This window comes from Muntiacus reevesi, chromosome 2 (assembly GCF_963930625.1).
Source record: "Muntiacus reevesi chromosome 2, mMunRee1.1, whole genome shotgun sequence".
Taxonomy (NCBI): domain Eukaryota; kingdom Metazoa; phylum Chordata; class Mammalia; order Artiodactyla; family Cervidae; genus Muntiacus; species Muntiacus reevesi.
Genome location: NC_089250.1, coordinates 161,419,050 through 161,436,808, shown reverse-complemented (window position 1 = coordinate 161,436,808; position 17,759 = coordinate 161,419,050). Strand labels below are relative to the sequence as shown.

General features: G+C 39.2%; 1 protein-coding gene across 3 annotated transcripts in view; it reads right to left on the bottom strand.

The window, feature by feature from the left end:
* Positions 1 to 17,759, bottom strand: part of INPP5F (inositol polyphosphate-5-phosphatase F) — a 91,028-nt gene that overhangs the window by 3,020 nt on the left and 70,249 nt on the right. For 2 of the 3 annotated variants that reach the window (XM_065923439.1, XM_065923441.1), the window contains 9 exons: positions 17,316 to 17,393; positions 16,301 to 16,421; positions 14,945 to 15,073; positions 10,767 to 10,884; positions 8,749 to 8,947; positions 2,520 to 2,591; positions 1,424 to 1,497; positions 820 to 948; positions 157 to 244 (listed from right to left, as the gene is read on the bottom strand). In XM_065923439.1, the coding sequence (XP_065779511.1) occupies positions 157 to 244; positions 820 to 948; positions 1,424 to 1,497; positions 2,520 to 2,591; positions 8,749 to 8,947; positions 10,767 to 10,884; positions 14,945 to 15,073; positions 16,301 to 16,421; positions 17,316 to 17,393 (1,008 nt within the window). The remainder of the gene's footprint in view (positions 1 to 156; positions 245 to 819; positions 949 to 1,423; positions 1,498 to 2,519; positions 2,592 to 8,748; positions 8,948 to 10,766; positions 10,885 to 14,944; positions 15,074 to 16,300; positions 16,422 to 17,315; positions 17,394 to 17,759) is intronic. The other variant, XM_065923440.1, reaches the window with a different exon arrangement.

Genomic DNA, 17,759 nt, shown 5'->3' with positions numbered 1-17,759 from the left:
ACTTTTTGATCCACAAAAATATGATCCTTCCCCCTCTAAATTAATCAACACAATATCATAATGTGATTTCCCTCCTTTTTGCAGATACTTTAAAAGAAGTAAAACTAATTTTCTCTGGAGAATAAAAGACACTTCTGTGCAAAGTGGTATACTTACCTCTCAAGCTTTTTCTCTATTATAGGTACATCTAATCCCATGGCTTGCTTGGTGATCTGCAGCATCTCCGCAATGCACTGAAGGGTATCTGAAACCCAAATGTAATTGCTTGCCACTTTATCAAAAACATTTAAAAACTAGCAGTTCTAACTAGAACTCTAAATGGAATTTTTAATCTTCTAATAATAGTTTGTTATAACTTACAAAAATATACTACTTGTTCTTCACTCCCCTCACTAATTCAAAATGTTCTAAAATGTTAACAGAAAACTAAATGAACAACAAAGGAACCAAATCAATTGGAATTAAAAGTTTATTCGGGAACTCTCATCTGTCCAAACACTGTGCCAGACACCGAGACAAGGGGCACGAACAAGACAGGCGCTGTCCCTGACTATTATCCAGGAGGCAGATGTGGCAGGAAAAGCCATCACACTCAAACGGCCAAACACACTGAGAGTTCCCACAACAGAGTCCCTTGCCCAGACTCTCTCATCGATTCAGTGTCCCTGCACTGCTGGGAACAAAGCTGCTATTTCAAGATCTCAATCACAAAGGTATTTCTCCTGATCACTCACTTGTATAATAGTACGTACAGTCCCCAGTTCCACGTGGGCTTATAAAAGCAGGTAAGTTAGAACTGAATACTTTCACCTCTATTACCTTTTCCATCCTCTTCTGGGTTGCGCATTACAGCTCTCAGTGTGTGGAAATAGCCACTTGCTTCTTTATATCTGTAGTGCAATCGCATGCAGGAGAACTTTGGCTTACCAAAAAGAGTGGGTTCAGGACCTAAAGACCCAAATGAATATATGTTAATCTTTCATGTAACATTCACTCTCTTCTGTATCTTCAAAATACTGATATTTTTGATATTATCCAAAATACTTCAAAATACTGATCTTTAAAACATTGATGATTGAGTCATCAATCATTTAGCACTTTTATTCATCTGAATAAGCACACACACTTATCATGATGACTTGGTCTAATAAGACGATAAATAAAAATTCTTCAGTCTCAAATATTTAAACTTTCTAGACCCCAGGCTTGATCTTCACAGGACGAGTAATGAAAGAAACAATTATTATTAGACTATATCCACCACTCATCTCTAAAATATAGAAGGGAATCTTAAGAAATGGACTACTTAGACCACTGCTTTCTGATTCCAATAAGATGTTATACCAGTTGCTTAAGTAACAACCCACTCTTGGAAGAAACAGTATTTGCTTTTTATGACCTGGTTAATGTCTTAAAAATTTACCTATTTCTATTTTTTCCAGGTCTTCTAGACTTAGCCGTTGATACTGGTTTACTTTGTCAACTTCATCATCATAACTAGACAAAGGGAAAGGGAATAAGAAGAGGATTAAAATCAAAAGCACATTTGGCTGGTCAGCTGAGGCATAATAGCAACAACCATTATGCAGGTAAAGTCTTCCACAACACAATACATTCTGAGGTAAAGAGTTAAATATTTTAAAAACTAGATGAAGTGTTATATACACACACACACATATATATAGTTCAATAGCTAAATGAAAATCAGTGTATAGATCTTACACTAAAAGAAATCAATTACAAAGCAAAATTAAATTCAGTTTTACAAAAGCTCTTACAAAAACTAAAACCAACAAGCCTAAAACTTAACCTAAAAGGAAAGCAAAACACATACTGAAGCTGTGTATTCCTGATTTGGCAGACAAATCTGATATCCCAAATAGAAAACGATCAATGCCAATAGGCACCTGGGCCAAGGACTGAAAAATGACAGTTCATACCAGACCAAAAAGAAAGTGACTATGTATTTGAAAAAAATAATTCTGGTTAAGGCTGTGACGAAGTACTTGTATTTCTGCTAGTGGCATTGTTAACTGGGTGTCATTTCTAAGGCATATAAAGTCATAATTCATCATATCCTTAGAATCAGAGAAGTGCATGTGTACACATACACAATTATCTGCACACAGCTGTCTCATTCATCATAGCAAAAAATATAAAAGTATTTTAATGCCTAACAATGGGGAAACACTTAACTATGGTATCATAATAAAAAGTCATGGTATACGGTCAATTACAGTAAAAATATGTAGAATACATCAGAACTTGAGATCTGTAGGAGATACTATCAAATACTCAACACTATTATAAAAATACACTGACTATAAATAACTAAAACCACATTTTCAAATTGATAAAAGTCAGAGTGATGTAACAATTATGTAAGATAAAGGGGTTCAGTGAAATTTCTTAAAATATATAGCAAAACTAGATTCTTAATTTTTTGTGTTACAAAATCTAAAAAGGATATTTACTCACATTAAAAGAGAGTAAAAGCTTTAAATCAATAAGCAACTTACTAGGCCACGTAGTATGCCGAGTTAGAAAGCAGTAACAGCACATCCACATCTCTGTGAGTAGCATCAATGAGGCTAAACAAACATGACACAAGCAATTAAATACTTTCATTTTCATCTACATTTTTTCTATAGCAGATCCCCTTATGATAAAAGATTGGTGGGGGCTAGGGTCGGGGGAAAAATCAAGTAATCAACGAGTCCTGCTTCTGAAGTTAAATGTACACAGTCTATCCACTTGGAAATTAAAAAAACCAAACCAAACCAGGAACACAGTTTAGGAAGGTGGGGTAGGTGGAGGGAAGGACTGGAGCTGAGGAGTAGCCAAGGAGAAGGGAGGGTTCAGGAAAAAAGGATAATAGTATGTGGGGAGGAGGGGGAATTGCATGATGGTGGAGGGGGTAAGGATTGTAAAGAAAGGAAAATATCAGGCTGAGAAAAGAGAAATTATCTAGATCATCTCACATGACCTAATCTTCAAGTTACACTGCACATTTACCTTATGTTTACACTCATGCAGAATGTATCCTTTGAAAGACTTTTACGTAAATACATTTATGTGCAAAATAGAACCAAGCCCAAACTATTTTGCTTTTTTTTTAACTACAGATTAATTTACACAGCCTTTAGATAATGAGTAAACATTTCTTTATTCTAAGTCCACTTTGCTCTATTTTATCTCCACTCTAAAGTCAAATATCAGAATAAGGGTTAGAAACAGTACTGATGAACCATTAGACCAAATACTAATTTTTTAAAAAAAGATCAATATATGAAATCCACAAATACTCAACAGGTAACATGGGCAGAATCTGAACTCAACCTTTTAATCAAATATTCATCTACTATTAAAACAGCTTTCCAATCAAAAGATGAAAATTAATCTGCACACTTATATTGGTTCTCAAAATTCCACTGCTTAAGTAGATATTTCTATCTTAGAATAGAAATACCTTAGAATTTCATAGCTATTTGCAAAAACTGACCAAATGCTACTGGAAAACAATAGGGGGAAAAATGGCTAGTAGATGGAATTTAAAGTTAGGTACATAATCTGCCTAAGAATGAGGTCATTGTTTAACAGGTACTGCAGAGAAAATTTCACCAAGACCTTAAATCGCAGTATTTTACATCAGGGGCATCTTGTTGCACCATAACTGGAACAATCTTAATCTAAAATAACTGACCTCAATTTTCGCCAAAAATAAGCCCCCCAAATACAACTAATTAGATTGAATAAGTCAGAACCCAATTAGTACACAGATTGATCCAAAATACGAGCAACAACTTAACCAACCAAGCAACCGGCAAGAGAAAGCCATCTATTCCACGATCTTGGCAGCCTCACCGAGAGTAACGCAGACGCACAACTCAGTTTCGCGCACTGCTGCTTACCTGCACTCTTAGAACCGTCGCTTGAGCCAAGCCATAAAAATTTCGTCACGACACGTAGTTTACTATGAAAAAAATCTCTACACCTACTAAGTAGTGCTACTTTATCACAGCGTCTATTTGGACACGAATATTTACACTGGTCAAACATGATCTCAGTCAAAAGCATTACGTCTAGAAAGAAAAGCACTTGGCACGTCACAGGCAATCGAGAAAGAAGTCAGCCCTCCCCCCACCCGCATTTTTACTTAAGTATAAGCTGCAGTAAATACTTAATTTCCCTCCCCACCACCCTCTGCCCCACTTAAAGAGAAATAAAACCTAACCCCCACTTTTTTTTTTTTAAACACAGATGAAAGAAAACCCCTTTCGGTGCTCCCCCGCCCCTCGCCTGCAGCTCGGAGGGAAGGGCTACGCTACTCGTTTTTCTCTTCCCGCCAGTCAGGCATGCCCTCCTTCCACACGATGAACACAAACACCGCCAGCACCACATGCAGCCCCACCACCGCGACAATGGTCGCGTAAAAGCCACTGTCATCAGGGGACATTAACAGGAGGCTTTGGAAGAGCAGCAATTTGCAGGAAAAATACAACCCCACAGGAACTTTAACCATCAGTCCTGCAAAAAGAAGAAAAATCTTGAAAGTGGTCGCCAGGCTGCCGCCTTCGGGCTTGGGCTCGGCAGCGTTGCCGGCAGCATTGCCTGTGGCGTTCGCCTGCCGCTGAGCGGTTGGAGGCCGGTGGGAGCGCGGCATCTGGTCGGTCGGTCGGTCGGTCGGTCAGTCAGTCCGTCAGTCCGTCCGTCAAGCAGTCGAAGCTCAGCCAGAGAAACCTACGCCAGACCTCACGCCTGCAGCCACTGCGGCAACTGCAGCGCGGCCGCGCCAAGTCCCGCCCCAAACACGGTGCACTTCCGCCGCCCACGCTCGCCGCGGTGTGCGCCCAGTGCGCAGGCGCAGCACGTCCAGCACCGCCCACGTCCGGAGGAGGGCGCGGCCCCAGCCATCCCGGAGGGAAGCGGAGGTGGGCTCTGGCCCCGGCCCGGGTCCGGGGAGGGCCACTGGCGGGAGTCTGCGGCACCGTGACTAAGCACCTCGCCGCACTGCCGTGCGCCTGAAAGCAGGTTGCCGCGCGCCTCGTGAGTCCGCTAACACGGGTACCAGGAGTCAGCTGCTCTCAGTGTAAGAAAATGCGAGTCCGAGTTGGACAAAATTAAGAGTGGGCTTTGTGCAGATGCTGAAGGGCACTTGGACGGTTCCCCAATTTCCTGTCACATTAACGATTCCTCCTCCAGCCACAAGTGCACCACCCGGCGCTTACAGGCTGTCACCTCAGTCAGCTCTCCCCGCGGCAGCGGCGGCCGCGTGGACGGGAAAGGGTGCGGGACGACCCATGAGGTCTAATCTGTGTACGCCAGCAGCTGTCTGCGGGGAATTAACTGAGCTGTGCTCGGGGGTTTAACATAAAAAGGCCCGAGGGTGGGCTCCAGGTGGCTGGACAGTTCCAGCTGAAGCCCTGGGAGAGCAAGGAAAAGGGAAGGGCAGCCATTCTTGCTGCCTGGGCAGGACTGAGCATTTATAAACAGTTCCCCGTAACTGTTTTTCTGCCGTATGTTTAAAATTAAACAGGACCATAACTGCAGTGAAGTCAGTGAGGCACTGGTTTCTGGCGCAAAATTTATGGGGGTGCCAAAAAAACCCTGACATCAACGAAAGTTTTTAATGCAGTATTTTCAAAAAATCAAAATTAATGCAAACATACCATGATAAACAAAACATCCAACATATGCATGAGACAAGTGCTCAGGCCTGGTGCACTGGGAAGACCCAGAGGGATCGGGTAGAGAGGGAGGTGGGAGGGGGGATCCATGTAAATGGGGATGGGGAATACATGTAAATCCATGGCTGATTCATGTCGATGTATGACAAAACCCACTACAATATTGTAAAGTAATTAGCCTCCAACTAATAAAAATAAATGGAAAAAAAATCCAACATTTCAAATAAAGATAAGATCCAACTCTGCAACCTGTCCAACCCTGTCTCCCTTGTCTCATCCTAATCCCAGCTCCGTTTCAGTGAAGCTTTTTTGACAAAAACATGTGGCCCAACTCAACAACAAAAAAAGAAACCCAGTTTTTTAAATGAGCAAAGGACTTGAACAGACATTTTTCTGAGGAAGACATACAAATATCCAAGAAACCCAAGAAAAAATTTTCAACATCATTTATCATGAGGGAAATGCAAATCAAAACGCAATGTGACAGTACTTCACATCCACTAGGATGACTACAATAAAAAACATGGGGGGAAAAGGAAAAAAAAGTGTGGGTGAGGATATGGAAAAACTGGAACCCTCCCACATTACTCGTGGAAATGTAAAATGGTGCAGCCAGCAAAGAAAGTAGTTTGGTGGTTTCTTAAAAGTTAAGCATAGCAGCCTGACAATCTCCCCTCCTCCGTGTACACTCCAAAGAAAAACAGGTGTTCAAACAAAAACTTGTCTCTAAGTATTCACAGCATCACTGTTTGCAACAGAAGAGCCAGAAGGTGAAAACATAAATGCCCAAAAGAAGAGTAAAGACAAACATGGTCTATCCATACAATGAAATACTATTCAGCCATGAAAAGGAAGGAAGTTCTGCTACATGGCACAACACCCATGAACCATGAACCATTACGCTAAGTGAATGAAGCCAGTCACAAAGGCCACATAGTACATGATTCCGTTTATATGAAGTGTCCAGAATTCACATATCTGGAGAGAGAAAAGTAGTAGATTAGTGGTTGCTTAGGGGATGAGAGTGGGGATAGAGTACAAGGATTCTCTTTGTGGTGATAAAAATTTCTAAAACTGACCAAAATGATGGTCTTACAATTCTGAGCATATTCTAAAAACCACCCAATTATATACCTAAAATGGATGAAATGTATGCTATATGAAGTACATCTCAATAAAGGTATTTTGGGGCTTCCTGGGTGGCAGCAGTGGTCAAGAACCTCCCTGCCAATGCAGGAGACACAAGAGACACGAGTTCGATCCCTGGATTGGGAAGATCCTGGAGGAGGGCATGGCAAGCCACTCTAGTACTCTTGCCTGGAGAATCCCACGGAGAGAGGAGCCTGGCAGGCTACAGTTCACAGGCTCACAAAGAGTCAGACACGACTGAAGCAACTTCACACATACACACACACACACACACACACACACATTTTTAAAAACTATACATGCAGCTGGAGGCAGACAGGTGCAAACTGCTGCAGCCCCAAGCCTGAGGGACTGAGGCCACCACAGGCTGTCCAGGATCTGAGCCTGAAAAGCCACTCCCACAGTTACTCTTGCTGTCCTCAACCAGGGGCCACCTGTTCTGAGTCCACATCTCTGACTCAGTAGATAGACTATACAAAGGCTCTCTAGCAACTTCAGATAGACCAATGGCAGATTTCCAAACATCTCCCTTCAAGAGAAAGGGAAAACTATCCACCATCCAGAAAACCTTTAAGCCTTGCAAATGATAAATACCAGTAGCAAATTTAAATAAATTTTAGCAGTAATAGGAAGGATGATAACCACAAAGTATCTCTCATAAGAAGGACGGTTCTTAAAGAACTGTCTAATCAAGATGGTGATATAGGGACTTCCCTGGTGGTCTAGTGGTTACAAATCCGCCTGCACTGTGGAGAATACGGGTTGGATCCCCGGTCGGGCAACTGAGCCTTCGCGTCGTAACTACTGAGCCCTCGCTCTACAACTGGAGAGTCCGAGGGCTACTTTAACAAAAGCTCCCATGTGACACAACGAAGAACCCATGTGGCAACTAAGACCCAAGGCAAAAAAAAAAAGGCAAAGAAAAAAAAAAAAAAAAAGGCAAAAAAAAAAAAAAAAAAAAAAAAAAGACCCAAGGCAGCCTAATAAATATCAGACAACAACAACAAAGAAGATGGAGACATATAATTAACTTTGGAAATTCAAATGGGCAGAATACCTCACCTCTTAAGAGTCCAAAAATTGCATCCGTACATTCAGTACTATCAAAGTGAAATAATCCATGAACTTGAAGTCATGGAAGGACTCCGTATGAACCTATGATCAGTATCATTTTTTATTCATTATCATATATGTAAATACTCCCTTGCATTCTATTGTTCTTGCAAACTTGTTTTATGCCCCTTTTATTAAAAAACATATGAAATGTAAAAGAAGATAAAATCTAAATAGAGCCTTTTACTCTCAAAGCTTGGTTTAGAATTTTCTGAAGTGTTTCTGATTCATAATATTGAAAATGATCATTTTAGATTTTAGCCTGAAAGCAAGCAATCTGGTGGATAAATTTAGATCCTGCCATTCAGTTGATATTTTAAAGAACCACTTGAAACTGGATGGTTTCTGTTTAAAAAAGAATGTAGAGTATTAGTCGGCCTATTTATTTTATGAAAGACCAGGCCCACTTAACAACCCATCAAAGTAATTAGCATCATTAAACCTCCTGGTGCACTCAGCTCTGTGTATTAATACAATAAACCTAGCTTCTGGGGCATGGGTGGGCTTGGGGGCAGGGGAGGACCCATGAAACAAGCTTTGAATTGTAGTTTCACAATTTGGGTTTTTAACAAATCAGATATTACATTATATCTTACCTCATTCCTGAGTTTTTTAGTGCCCCTCTAACAGCCGAGTTGAGTGCCTCGCCAGCTTGCCTTCGTACCAGCCCTGTATTTGAGAACTGCCATGCGCTTCGCAACCATGCACACAGCTTTATGGACGACTGCTAGCAATCATTAGGACAGCGTAACATCAGAAATTTAAGCACACTGGGCACCAGGACACCGCGCCAGCTCACCTGGGGTCACAGTCAATGAGGGCCCAGCCGCCGTGGAACTTCTCGTCGCCAGGCAGCAGCAGCTTCATGTAGCTCTGTAAGAGCTGGCTGATTAGCTCCTGGTGGCTTCTCTGATTCTCCTTCTGCAGAGCTTCGTGCTCTTTTTCCTTGGTGAATATGGAATAAAGATCCTCTGTCACCGGAATGCCTTGCATCAAATCTAGAGTAGAAAGTGTTGATATCTATCATCATCTTAGTTTACTAATACATTTTTTAAAAGCAAAAGAGAATACAAGACCTAAAACAATAACACTCTAATTTTAAAAAATAGGCACAAATCTTTGTGACCTTGGACTAGGCATGGTTTTTCTTGTTTTTTTTTTTTTTTTCTTTTTTATTATATGAAACTAAAGTCACAAGCAACAAAAAGACAAACTGGACACCATCAAAATTAGAAACTTTTGTGTTTCAAAGGAAAACGCCATAAAAGTTAAAAGGCAACCCACAGAGTAGGAGTGAATATTTTAAAATCATCTATAAGGAACACGTATCCAAGAATATATAAAGAATTCCTGAAAGTGAAAGTTAGTTGCACAGTCATGTTTGACTCTTTGCAATCCCAGGGACTGTAGCCCGTCAAGCTCCTCTGTCCATGTGATTCTCCAGGCAAGAAAACTGGAGTGGGTTGCCATTTCCTTCTCCAGGGGATCTTCCTGACCCAGGGATCGAAGCCAGGTCTCCTGCATTGCAGGCAGATTCTTTACCAACTGAGCTACTAGGAAAGCCCTACAACTCAATAATAAAAGAATTATTATTAATTATTATCAGTAATAAAAGAATTCCTACAACTCAATAATAAAAAGACAAATAAGCCAGTTTTTAAATGAGCAAAGGAACTGAACAGACAAGTTAACTTCTTCCTGGTGTAGGATGCAGCTCAAGGCTTATTGACAAAATCATTGTAATCCCACTCCTTACACATGTTTGGGACAGTAAGGCTAGAGGCTTTTCGAAGAGAACTGCCAACCACTGGCCTTTTATGGAGAAGCAGTGAGCCCAGACTGCTACTAACTAGCCCTTCTCTCTCAAACTTGGAAGAGATTTAACTTCAGGGTTAGGATGAAGCTGATATTATTGATGGTCAAAACGAGAGAGGAACAAACTCTGGGTCCTCAGTGACCTAACTGAATTGCTAGATCAACCAACAGAAAAAAATGTACCAATTTTTCCTTGAAAAAACTGCTAAAATCCAATTTTCCTATCAGTACATACCATATCTGGAGCAAACGAACCAAACTTAATCACACCAGACTTCTCAAATTCCTAAATTGCTTATGGGTGGGCCCTACTATTTCATATATAATAAATAATTAGGTTAAAAAATTAGGATTTTAAAAATATTCCTAGAGACCATATGACAAGCTATTATGTTTGGTTCTAGTCCATAGAATACTTTAATCCTAAAAGGTAATATTTTCATGGAAATTAAAGTCACATTAAAAAAAATATGCTGTGGCATGAATTCCACTGGGCAATCCACCCTCCATTTTTTCTCTTAAATAATGATAAGAATTGGTTAGGATAGTCTGATATCCTAAAAACCTGTTAAATCATGCTTATAAGGAAGGACAGTGTATTTGTCCAAAGCAAGAACACATGATAAACATTAGACAAAAAAAGAAAATCATTTTGTTTTATCTCTCAGGCTTGAGTAATAGGAAAACAGAATATGGAGTTTTTACTTGATGAGGTTTTAGGGCACTATATTCCATAATCCAGGAGCAACAACCTTGCCTTCTGTTACATGAATAACAAATTGACAAATATGTATGGAAATGAGCAGTTTCTTTTGCTGCTCCAGCCTAAAAAATTTGTCAGATTCTAATCTTGTAAAAATTTGATTTATCAGGTAAGATGTTCAATGTAGAAACACAAGTGTATTATAAAACATATGGATTATATTAATGAGACTGGTTACTGTAAAATGTTAGTCACAGAAAGTATAACAAATTTTAAAGAAAGACCTTTGTGTTCCTTACCTATAACAGCTTGCCTATAAGCATCCTTAAATCGATTCAGGTAATACCTATTTGCCGAGTTAACACCATCTTTCATAACTCCTGCTAACTTCCTTTCTCCTGTCCTTGTAAAGTCACCCTGTCAAGAAAAAAAGTCACTCTGACAATTTATGCAAACACAAAAATGTTCCTGAAGTCAATGTGGGTTTTTGATTCAAGACTGGAATTCTACAGGCTTTTACGATTTCCAAATAATGTAATTAAAATATCTAGTAGTATTTGACTCAGATCCAAGCCTGGCAAACAACTAAACACGCTATTGGTGTTATCCACCTTCACAATTAGATAGTGCTTTAAGGTAAAGCCATTCTTGGCAGTCTGTAGAATATCTAGAATTTATAGGTCAAAACTTATATATAATAAAACAAAAAGATTTTCAAGCCTCCAACAGGTATGATATTCAAAACACACAAATATCTGATGTGAGAAAATGTGGCCAGTTCCCTAGAGCTTATTACAACAATATTTAACCTGTGTATGTGGTTGAGTGTAAATACAGACAGAGCAGGTTTCCATACCTTGCTGCACATTACAATCCCTGTAGAATGATCCAATGAAGATTTAATTGTTTTGTTTCTCTTGGTTTTCACAACAAAGGTGTCAGAGCAAGTCCCTAGAGAGGTAGGGAAAGCACAGTCTCTTTCTTCCCCCATCCCAACCCCACTATTTCCATCCAATGCAATCTTAGAAATAGGCCCTGTCCTAAAAGTGACAATTTAGGAAGAACATGTTGCCAGTTGGTTAGGTCATCCACAGAAAATATTAATTTAGCAACAGGAATCTATTATGGAAAAGAGAGACATGAATGCTGCATCCAAAGAATTTTAATATCAAAGGAAAAAAGTATTCCTCTTTGTCCAGCTTTGTATAATTAAAAAGTACCCTTGCATAAGTTTAAGGTATACAATATATTTTGTGTGTGTATATAGTATTGTTAATTATTGTCACCATGCTGTACTTTAGATCCCCAGAACTTATAAGTGAAATTTTGTACTCTGACCAGTCTCTCCCCATTTACCCCATCCTCTGGTAACCATCAATCTCAGTGTTTCTGTGAGTCTGACTTTTTAAAATTCCACATATAAGTGAGATCATGCATTATTTTTTTTTATTTTGGCTATGCTGCGTCTTTGTTGCTGCACGCAGCCTTTCTTTAGTTCCTGTGCACAGACTTCTCTTGTCGGAGAGCATGGGCTCTAGGGGCCAGCGTCAGTAGCTGAGGCACACAGGCTTAGTTGCTTCATGGCCTGTGGGATTTTCCTGGACCAAGAATTGAACCCTTGTCCCCTGCATTGACTGGCAGGCAGATTCTTAACCACTGGACTACCAGGGAAGTTCAGAGATCATGCATTACTTGTCTTTCTGTTTGCCTGATTTCACTTTTTCACTTAACATAATACCCTCAAGGTTCATCCATGTTGCTAAAAATGTCAGGATCTCCTTCTTCTTTTAAATAAATAAACTATTTATTTTTGGCTGTGCTAGGTCTACATTGCTGTGTGCAGGCTTCCCATTGCAGTGGCTTCTCTTGTTGTGGAGCATGGGCTCTAGGCACCTGGGCTTCAGTAGATGCGATTCACAGAGTGGGTTCTGGAGTTGTGGCAAACGGGCTTGGTTCCTCCTTGGCATGTGGGATCTTCTTGGACCAGGATCAAACTTGTATGCTTTGCATTGGCAGGTGGACTCCCTACCACTGAACCACCAGAGAAATCCCAGGACTTTCTTCCTTTTATGGCTGAATATTCCATTATATATATATATAAATTTGTATGACTGCTTCCCTTGTCAACATCTTCTTTAGCCATTTATTTGGCATCAGATGCTTAGGTTCTTCCCAGATCTTGACTACTGTGAATAGTGCTACAATGAACAAGAGTACAGGTATTTCTTCCAGATATTGATGTCATTTGCTCTGGATATATATTTATAAAATAGGATTGCTGGATCATATGTTCCATTTTTAATTTTCCATTTTTAATTTTTTGAGGAACTTCCTTACCATTTCCCATAATGGCTATGCCAATTCACATTCCCACCAACAATGTACAAGGGTGAGCTTTTCTGCCAACCTTGTTATCTCTTGCCTTTTAGATAACAGCCATTCCAACAGGTGATAGCTCACTGTGGTTTTTGTTTGCATTTCCCTGAGGATTACTGACACTGAGCATCTTTTTATGTACCTGCTGGCCATTTGTATATCTTCTTTGGAAAAATGTTCAAATCCTTTGCCCATTTTAAAATCAGTTGGTTTTTTTGGGGTTTTTTTGCTATTGAGTGACATTACTTCTTTACATATTTTGGATATTAACCCTTTCTCAGACATATGGTTTGCATATGGTTTTCTCCCATTCCATGAGTTGTCTTTTCATTCTGTTGATTACTTATTTTGCTATGCAAAACATTTTTTGTTTGATGTTGTCCCACTTGTTTATTTTTACTTTTCTTCCTTTTGATGTCAGTCAGAAAAATTATTGCCAAGGCCAATGTCATGAAATGTTTCCCTATGTTTTCTTGTAGGAGTAAAGTTTCAGGTCTTACATTTACGTCTTTAACCTATTTCAATTCAATTTTTGTGAATGGTGTCCAGTTTAATTATTTTGCATGTGAATATCTCAGTTTCCCAACACCACTTAGTGAAGAGATCATCATTTCCCTATTGACTATTCTTGGCTCCCATGTCAAATTATTAGTTGACTGTACACATGTGGGTTTATTTCTGGGCTCTCAGTTCTGTTCCATTGGTCTTTGTGCCTGTTTTTATGCCAGTACCATACTGTGTTGATTACTACAACTTTGCAATATAGTTTGAAATCAAAAGTAGGATGCATCCAGTTTTGTTCTTTCTCAAGATTGCTTTGGCTGTTAGGGGTCTCATGTGTTTCCAAATCAATTTTAGGACTGTTTTTTCTATTCTATTAGAAAATGCCAATGGAATTTTGATAGAGATTACACTGAATCTGAAGATGGCTTTGGGTAATATTTTAATACTAATTTTTCTAAACCATCAACCTGGGCTATCTTTCACTTATCTGTGCTTTCAATTTCTTTTATCAATGTCTTAGTTTTTAGTGTACAGATCCTTTACCTTCTTGTTTAAATTTATTCCTTAGTATTTTATTGTTTTTGATGCTATTATAAATGGGATTGTTTTATTTCTTTTTTAGATAATCTCTATTAGTGTATAGAAACAACTGATTTTCATAGGTTGATTCTGTATCCTGCAACTTCACTGAATTAATTATTAGTTCTAACAGTTTTCTGGTGGAATCTTTAAGATTTTATTCAGAATTTTTTATAACAAATGTTTTGAGGTAAACTATTTACCTTGAGGGAAAATAACCATAAACCTAATTTAAACTAATTCAACCACTTCCTATTGCCAACAGAGGGAGTATTTAGTGACCAGTGATTGTATTTACATTTACATTAAATTCTGTGAAGATCAGCTTGGTAGGATCCTCAAAAGATTTTATGTAAAACAATCACAAAAAGATAATAAAACATTTCTTCACCCTTTACTGTGTGTCAGGGAATGATCTAAGCTCTAATGTATTAACTCATATAATCCCACACCACTTTTTTTGAAGTAGGCCTAGAATTATTCCTATTTTATAAATGAAGAGACAGACACAGAGAATTTAAGTGACTTGCCCACAGTCATAGAGCTAGTAAGAGGCAGGGTTGGGATTCAAATTTAGAGGAGGCAAATTATACTAGGGACCCAAATCCCACCAACAGACATGTTTTATTTTGTCTGTATAAAGTTTTAGAAACCAACTATTACATACAAAAGTCCAGGTTTCCAAACTCCCTTGAAAACTGGGAGCTCTGGCAACACTGGGCCTCTACCCCCATTAGGAAGTAGCAGAACAGCACCTTCCTGAGTCATCATATGCTCTCTCTCAGGTACACACCGCCCATCTCTCCCTTTAAGCTAATGAGTGGCCAGTTCAAGTCACACGACTTGGCACCTGCAGGAATTTGGAAGTGTGACCCCTGCCTTACCCAAACATTCCAGAGTCAACTATGTAGACCTACCACCTGAAACCCACATGCTTTTCCCTCAAAAACCAAATTGGTTTTAAACCACACCCTGTGTCCCACAGAATGACGCACAGATGCTGGCTACAGATACTTACCTTCAGAGCAGCTGTCCCAGCATACTGTCTGCTAATGGAGTCACCATTGTTGGCCCACATTATCTGATAAATCCGATTGCATTTCACCGGTAATGGCTGCTCTGGAGGCATCACACCTAATTTTTTCAGCTAAAATGAATACATTGGTAGATTAACTGCAGATAAGCCAGGAAACCATAGCATAAAACATATACTGCAGAGAAAGGAAGCATATGCATATACAATTTAGGACCCTTCAGGAAACGTTTTCAGACTTTTTCAAAGTAAAGTACCACTTGAAAGACAGCTTTATGAACTGCTACCTCTGAATAAATAGGATAAAAAATTCATACTGTTCTGGTGTTATTTTTAATGTGTAGACTCATACTATTGTACCTTTCTTTTAAATTTGGCTATGAAGTGAAGCTAACTATCAAAAAATCATATAGAAACAACAACAATATTAATAGTAGCAGAGCAGTAAGTGCTCAGTAAAGGTTAAGTCTGGTGCCATATGCTAACAGCTTTCTAAAATAAACGATCTCATTTATTCCTCATAACAAGTCTATGCAATCAATACTGTTAGTGCCCTCGTTTTATGGATGAAAGGAAAGAAGCCTGGAAAGGTTGAGCTCTTTGCATGGGGTCAACATCTAGTATGTGGTAGGGCCAGAGCTTGATCACCAAAGCCTAGCTGCTTCAATGCAACAGAAGACGACTTCCTCTAAGGATAGTCACAAGGCTCTATCAGGAAAACAAAACAAAACACCATGCTAGGAATATCAACCTTGGGAATTCATTACCCAGGTGTTGGAAGGATGAAAGATCTAAAAGGAGACACAGCGGTAAGAGATATGATAACTACAGGAAACAGTTGCTACCAGGAGGGTTGGGGCACAAAGGGAAGAGGCTGGTTCTGTGATGCCAAAGGACTCACAGCCCCAGAGAGGGTGCTGATGATGGGAATATAACACAGGTGAACAAACTTGTCCCTTTTCCTCCTTCAGCCTCAAGTCTTCTTTGAAAGCCCCTACTGGCAGAGCCTGACATGGAAGCAGGTGGTCGAGCAGAAAGGTGGTGTGCAGACCCCATGCCCCAAGAACAGGCGAGAGGGTGTATAGCTGAGAGAAAAAAGTAAATGACTACACAGTGCCACCCACTACATTATTAAATTTTGAGCCTCACGTTTTTGAAATGAGTACTTAAGAAAACACCACCTGATTCAACTGATTTCTAGCAAAGGTTGTACTTTCCAGGTTTTAAAGCAACAAGAATGGTTGCATGCTGTAAATGTTCTATGGCAGGAAGATTTTAGCTACTGTTTACAAGTGAAAAAATCAGAAATGAATATTTACAATCCAGTGGGCTCCAAATTACCTGTTGTTCCATGACCACTCGTGCAATGGCCGCTTGGACCACATTGGTGCGATCCAGGCAGTCCATGCAATTAACACGAAAAATCCCTTCTTGTTTACATATTACTCCAGCTTGATCAACCCTTTTCAAAAACAGTATAGAATTACTTTACAATAGGAAATACTTTAAAAGTTTTCAAAACCAACAATTCTTTACAGTATAATGATAACAACAGCAACACTGGTTATCTATTTGCTTGGAATATCATGTGGCAGGCATTACTGAGACCTTTGTAGACTTTATTGTTAATTTATACAATAACCTGACAAGGAAGATATTACCCTCATTTTGAAAAAAAACAAAAAACTAAGATGCAGAGTGATTTTCCTGAGTCATACAAGTACTAGGCAGAGCTGACACAAACCCCAGCTATGCTTTTCTACACATTTAAAACCAGAAGGCACTTTAAAACAACATCCTGTTCCCTGCTTTTTTCCTTCAAGCAGAAATGCATCTAAATGAGCTTGTACAGACTAATTCACTCTACCACCTAGGGTGGAATCGTGAAGCTTGCCTCACTCATCTAATTCCTCTGGCCACCTGTGGCCTTAAAATCTAATCAAATGTTCTCTTCTGTCCTTTGAGCCAATTTCTCCTTCCTACTCCTCCCTCCTCCTCCTCCTTCCTCTCCAACAGTTTTTAAATGTCTCAAAACTGAGACCAAATACCTCTAAGCTTTCCTTCCCATGTTAGGGACCAAGAAGAAATGTAGAGGACAGAGCATTAGAAGGAATTAAATAACAGTCATAGAGCACTTTGCTCCATTTTGCCAATCATCTGACACCTTCCTGTTCAAAGCTAACAATACCTAACAACTAATACTTTTCAAAAGGAGAGTAGGAATCTGGAAGTGAAACAAGAAAAACAAAAATTCTTTCCCAGCCTTCTATTATTTTAATGCTTACTGGTACTAGGCAAGAACATATGATTTGACAGACCAAGAGTTTGTCAAACTGATTTCTTATGAAATACCTACCAACACCACTTCATGTCAAGAATAATGTCATGAATGGCATCTGTTAGTGTTTGGACATTCTCAAACTTCATTCCTCTGCTAAAATACATGCCAAAAGAAATAAAAACATCTTTAAGAATATTTTTTAAGCTTAAGATATGATATCTAAGATTGCTTAGAAAAATTAAAATTATGAGATTAATACTACTTTATATGGGAAATTATATAAATATTTACAAGTAATCTGCATTATGACAGAAAATATGCTTAAGAATACACTGAAACACATCACAGCCACTGGAAGCTTCCTTCCCCACCGAAGTTTTCAATACCTAGGTAAATGAACCAAAACTAGAGCCAGGCTTATGACAAAAGAAATGTGCTTTCAGAAAACACACAAGTTAAAACTACCATCAACATGATCGTTGCTTTCCAGATAACTAGTGAACTGATCCCAAGGGAGAG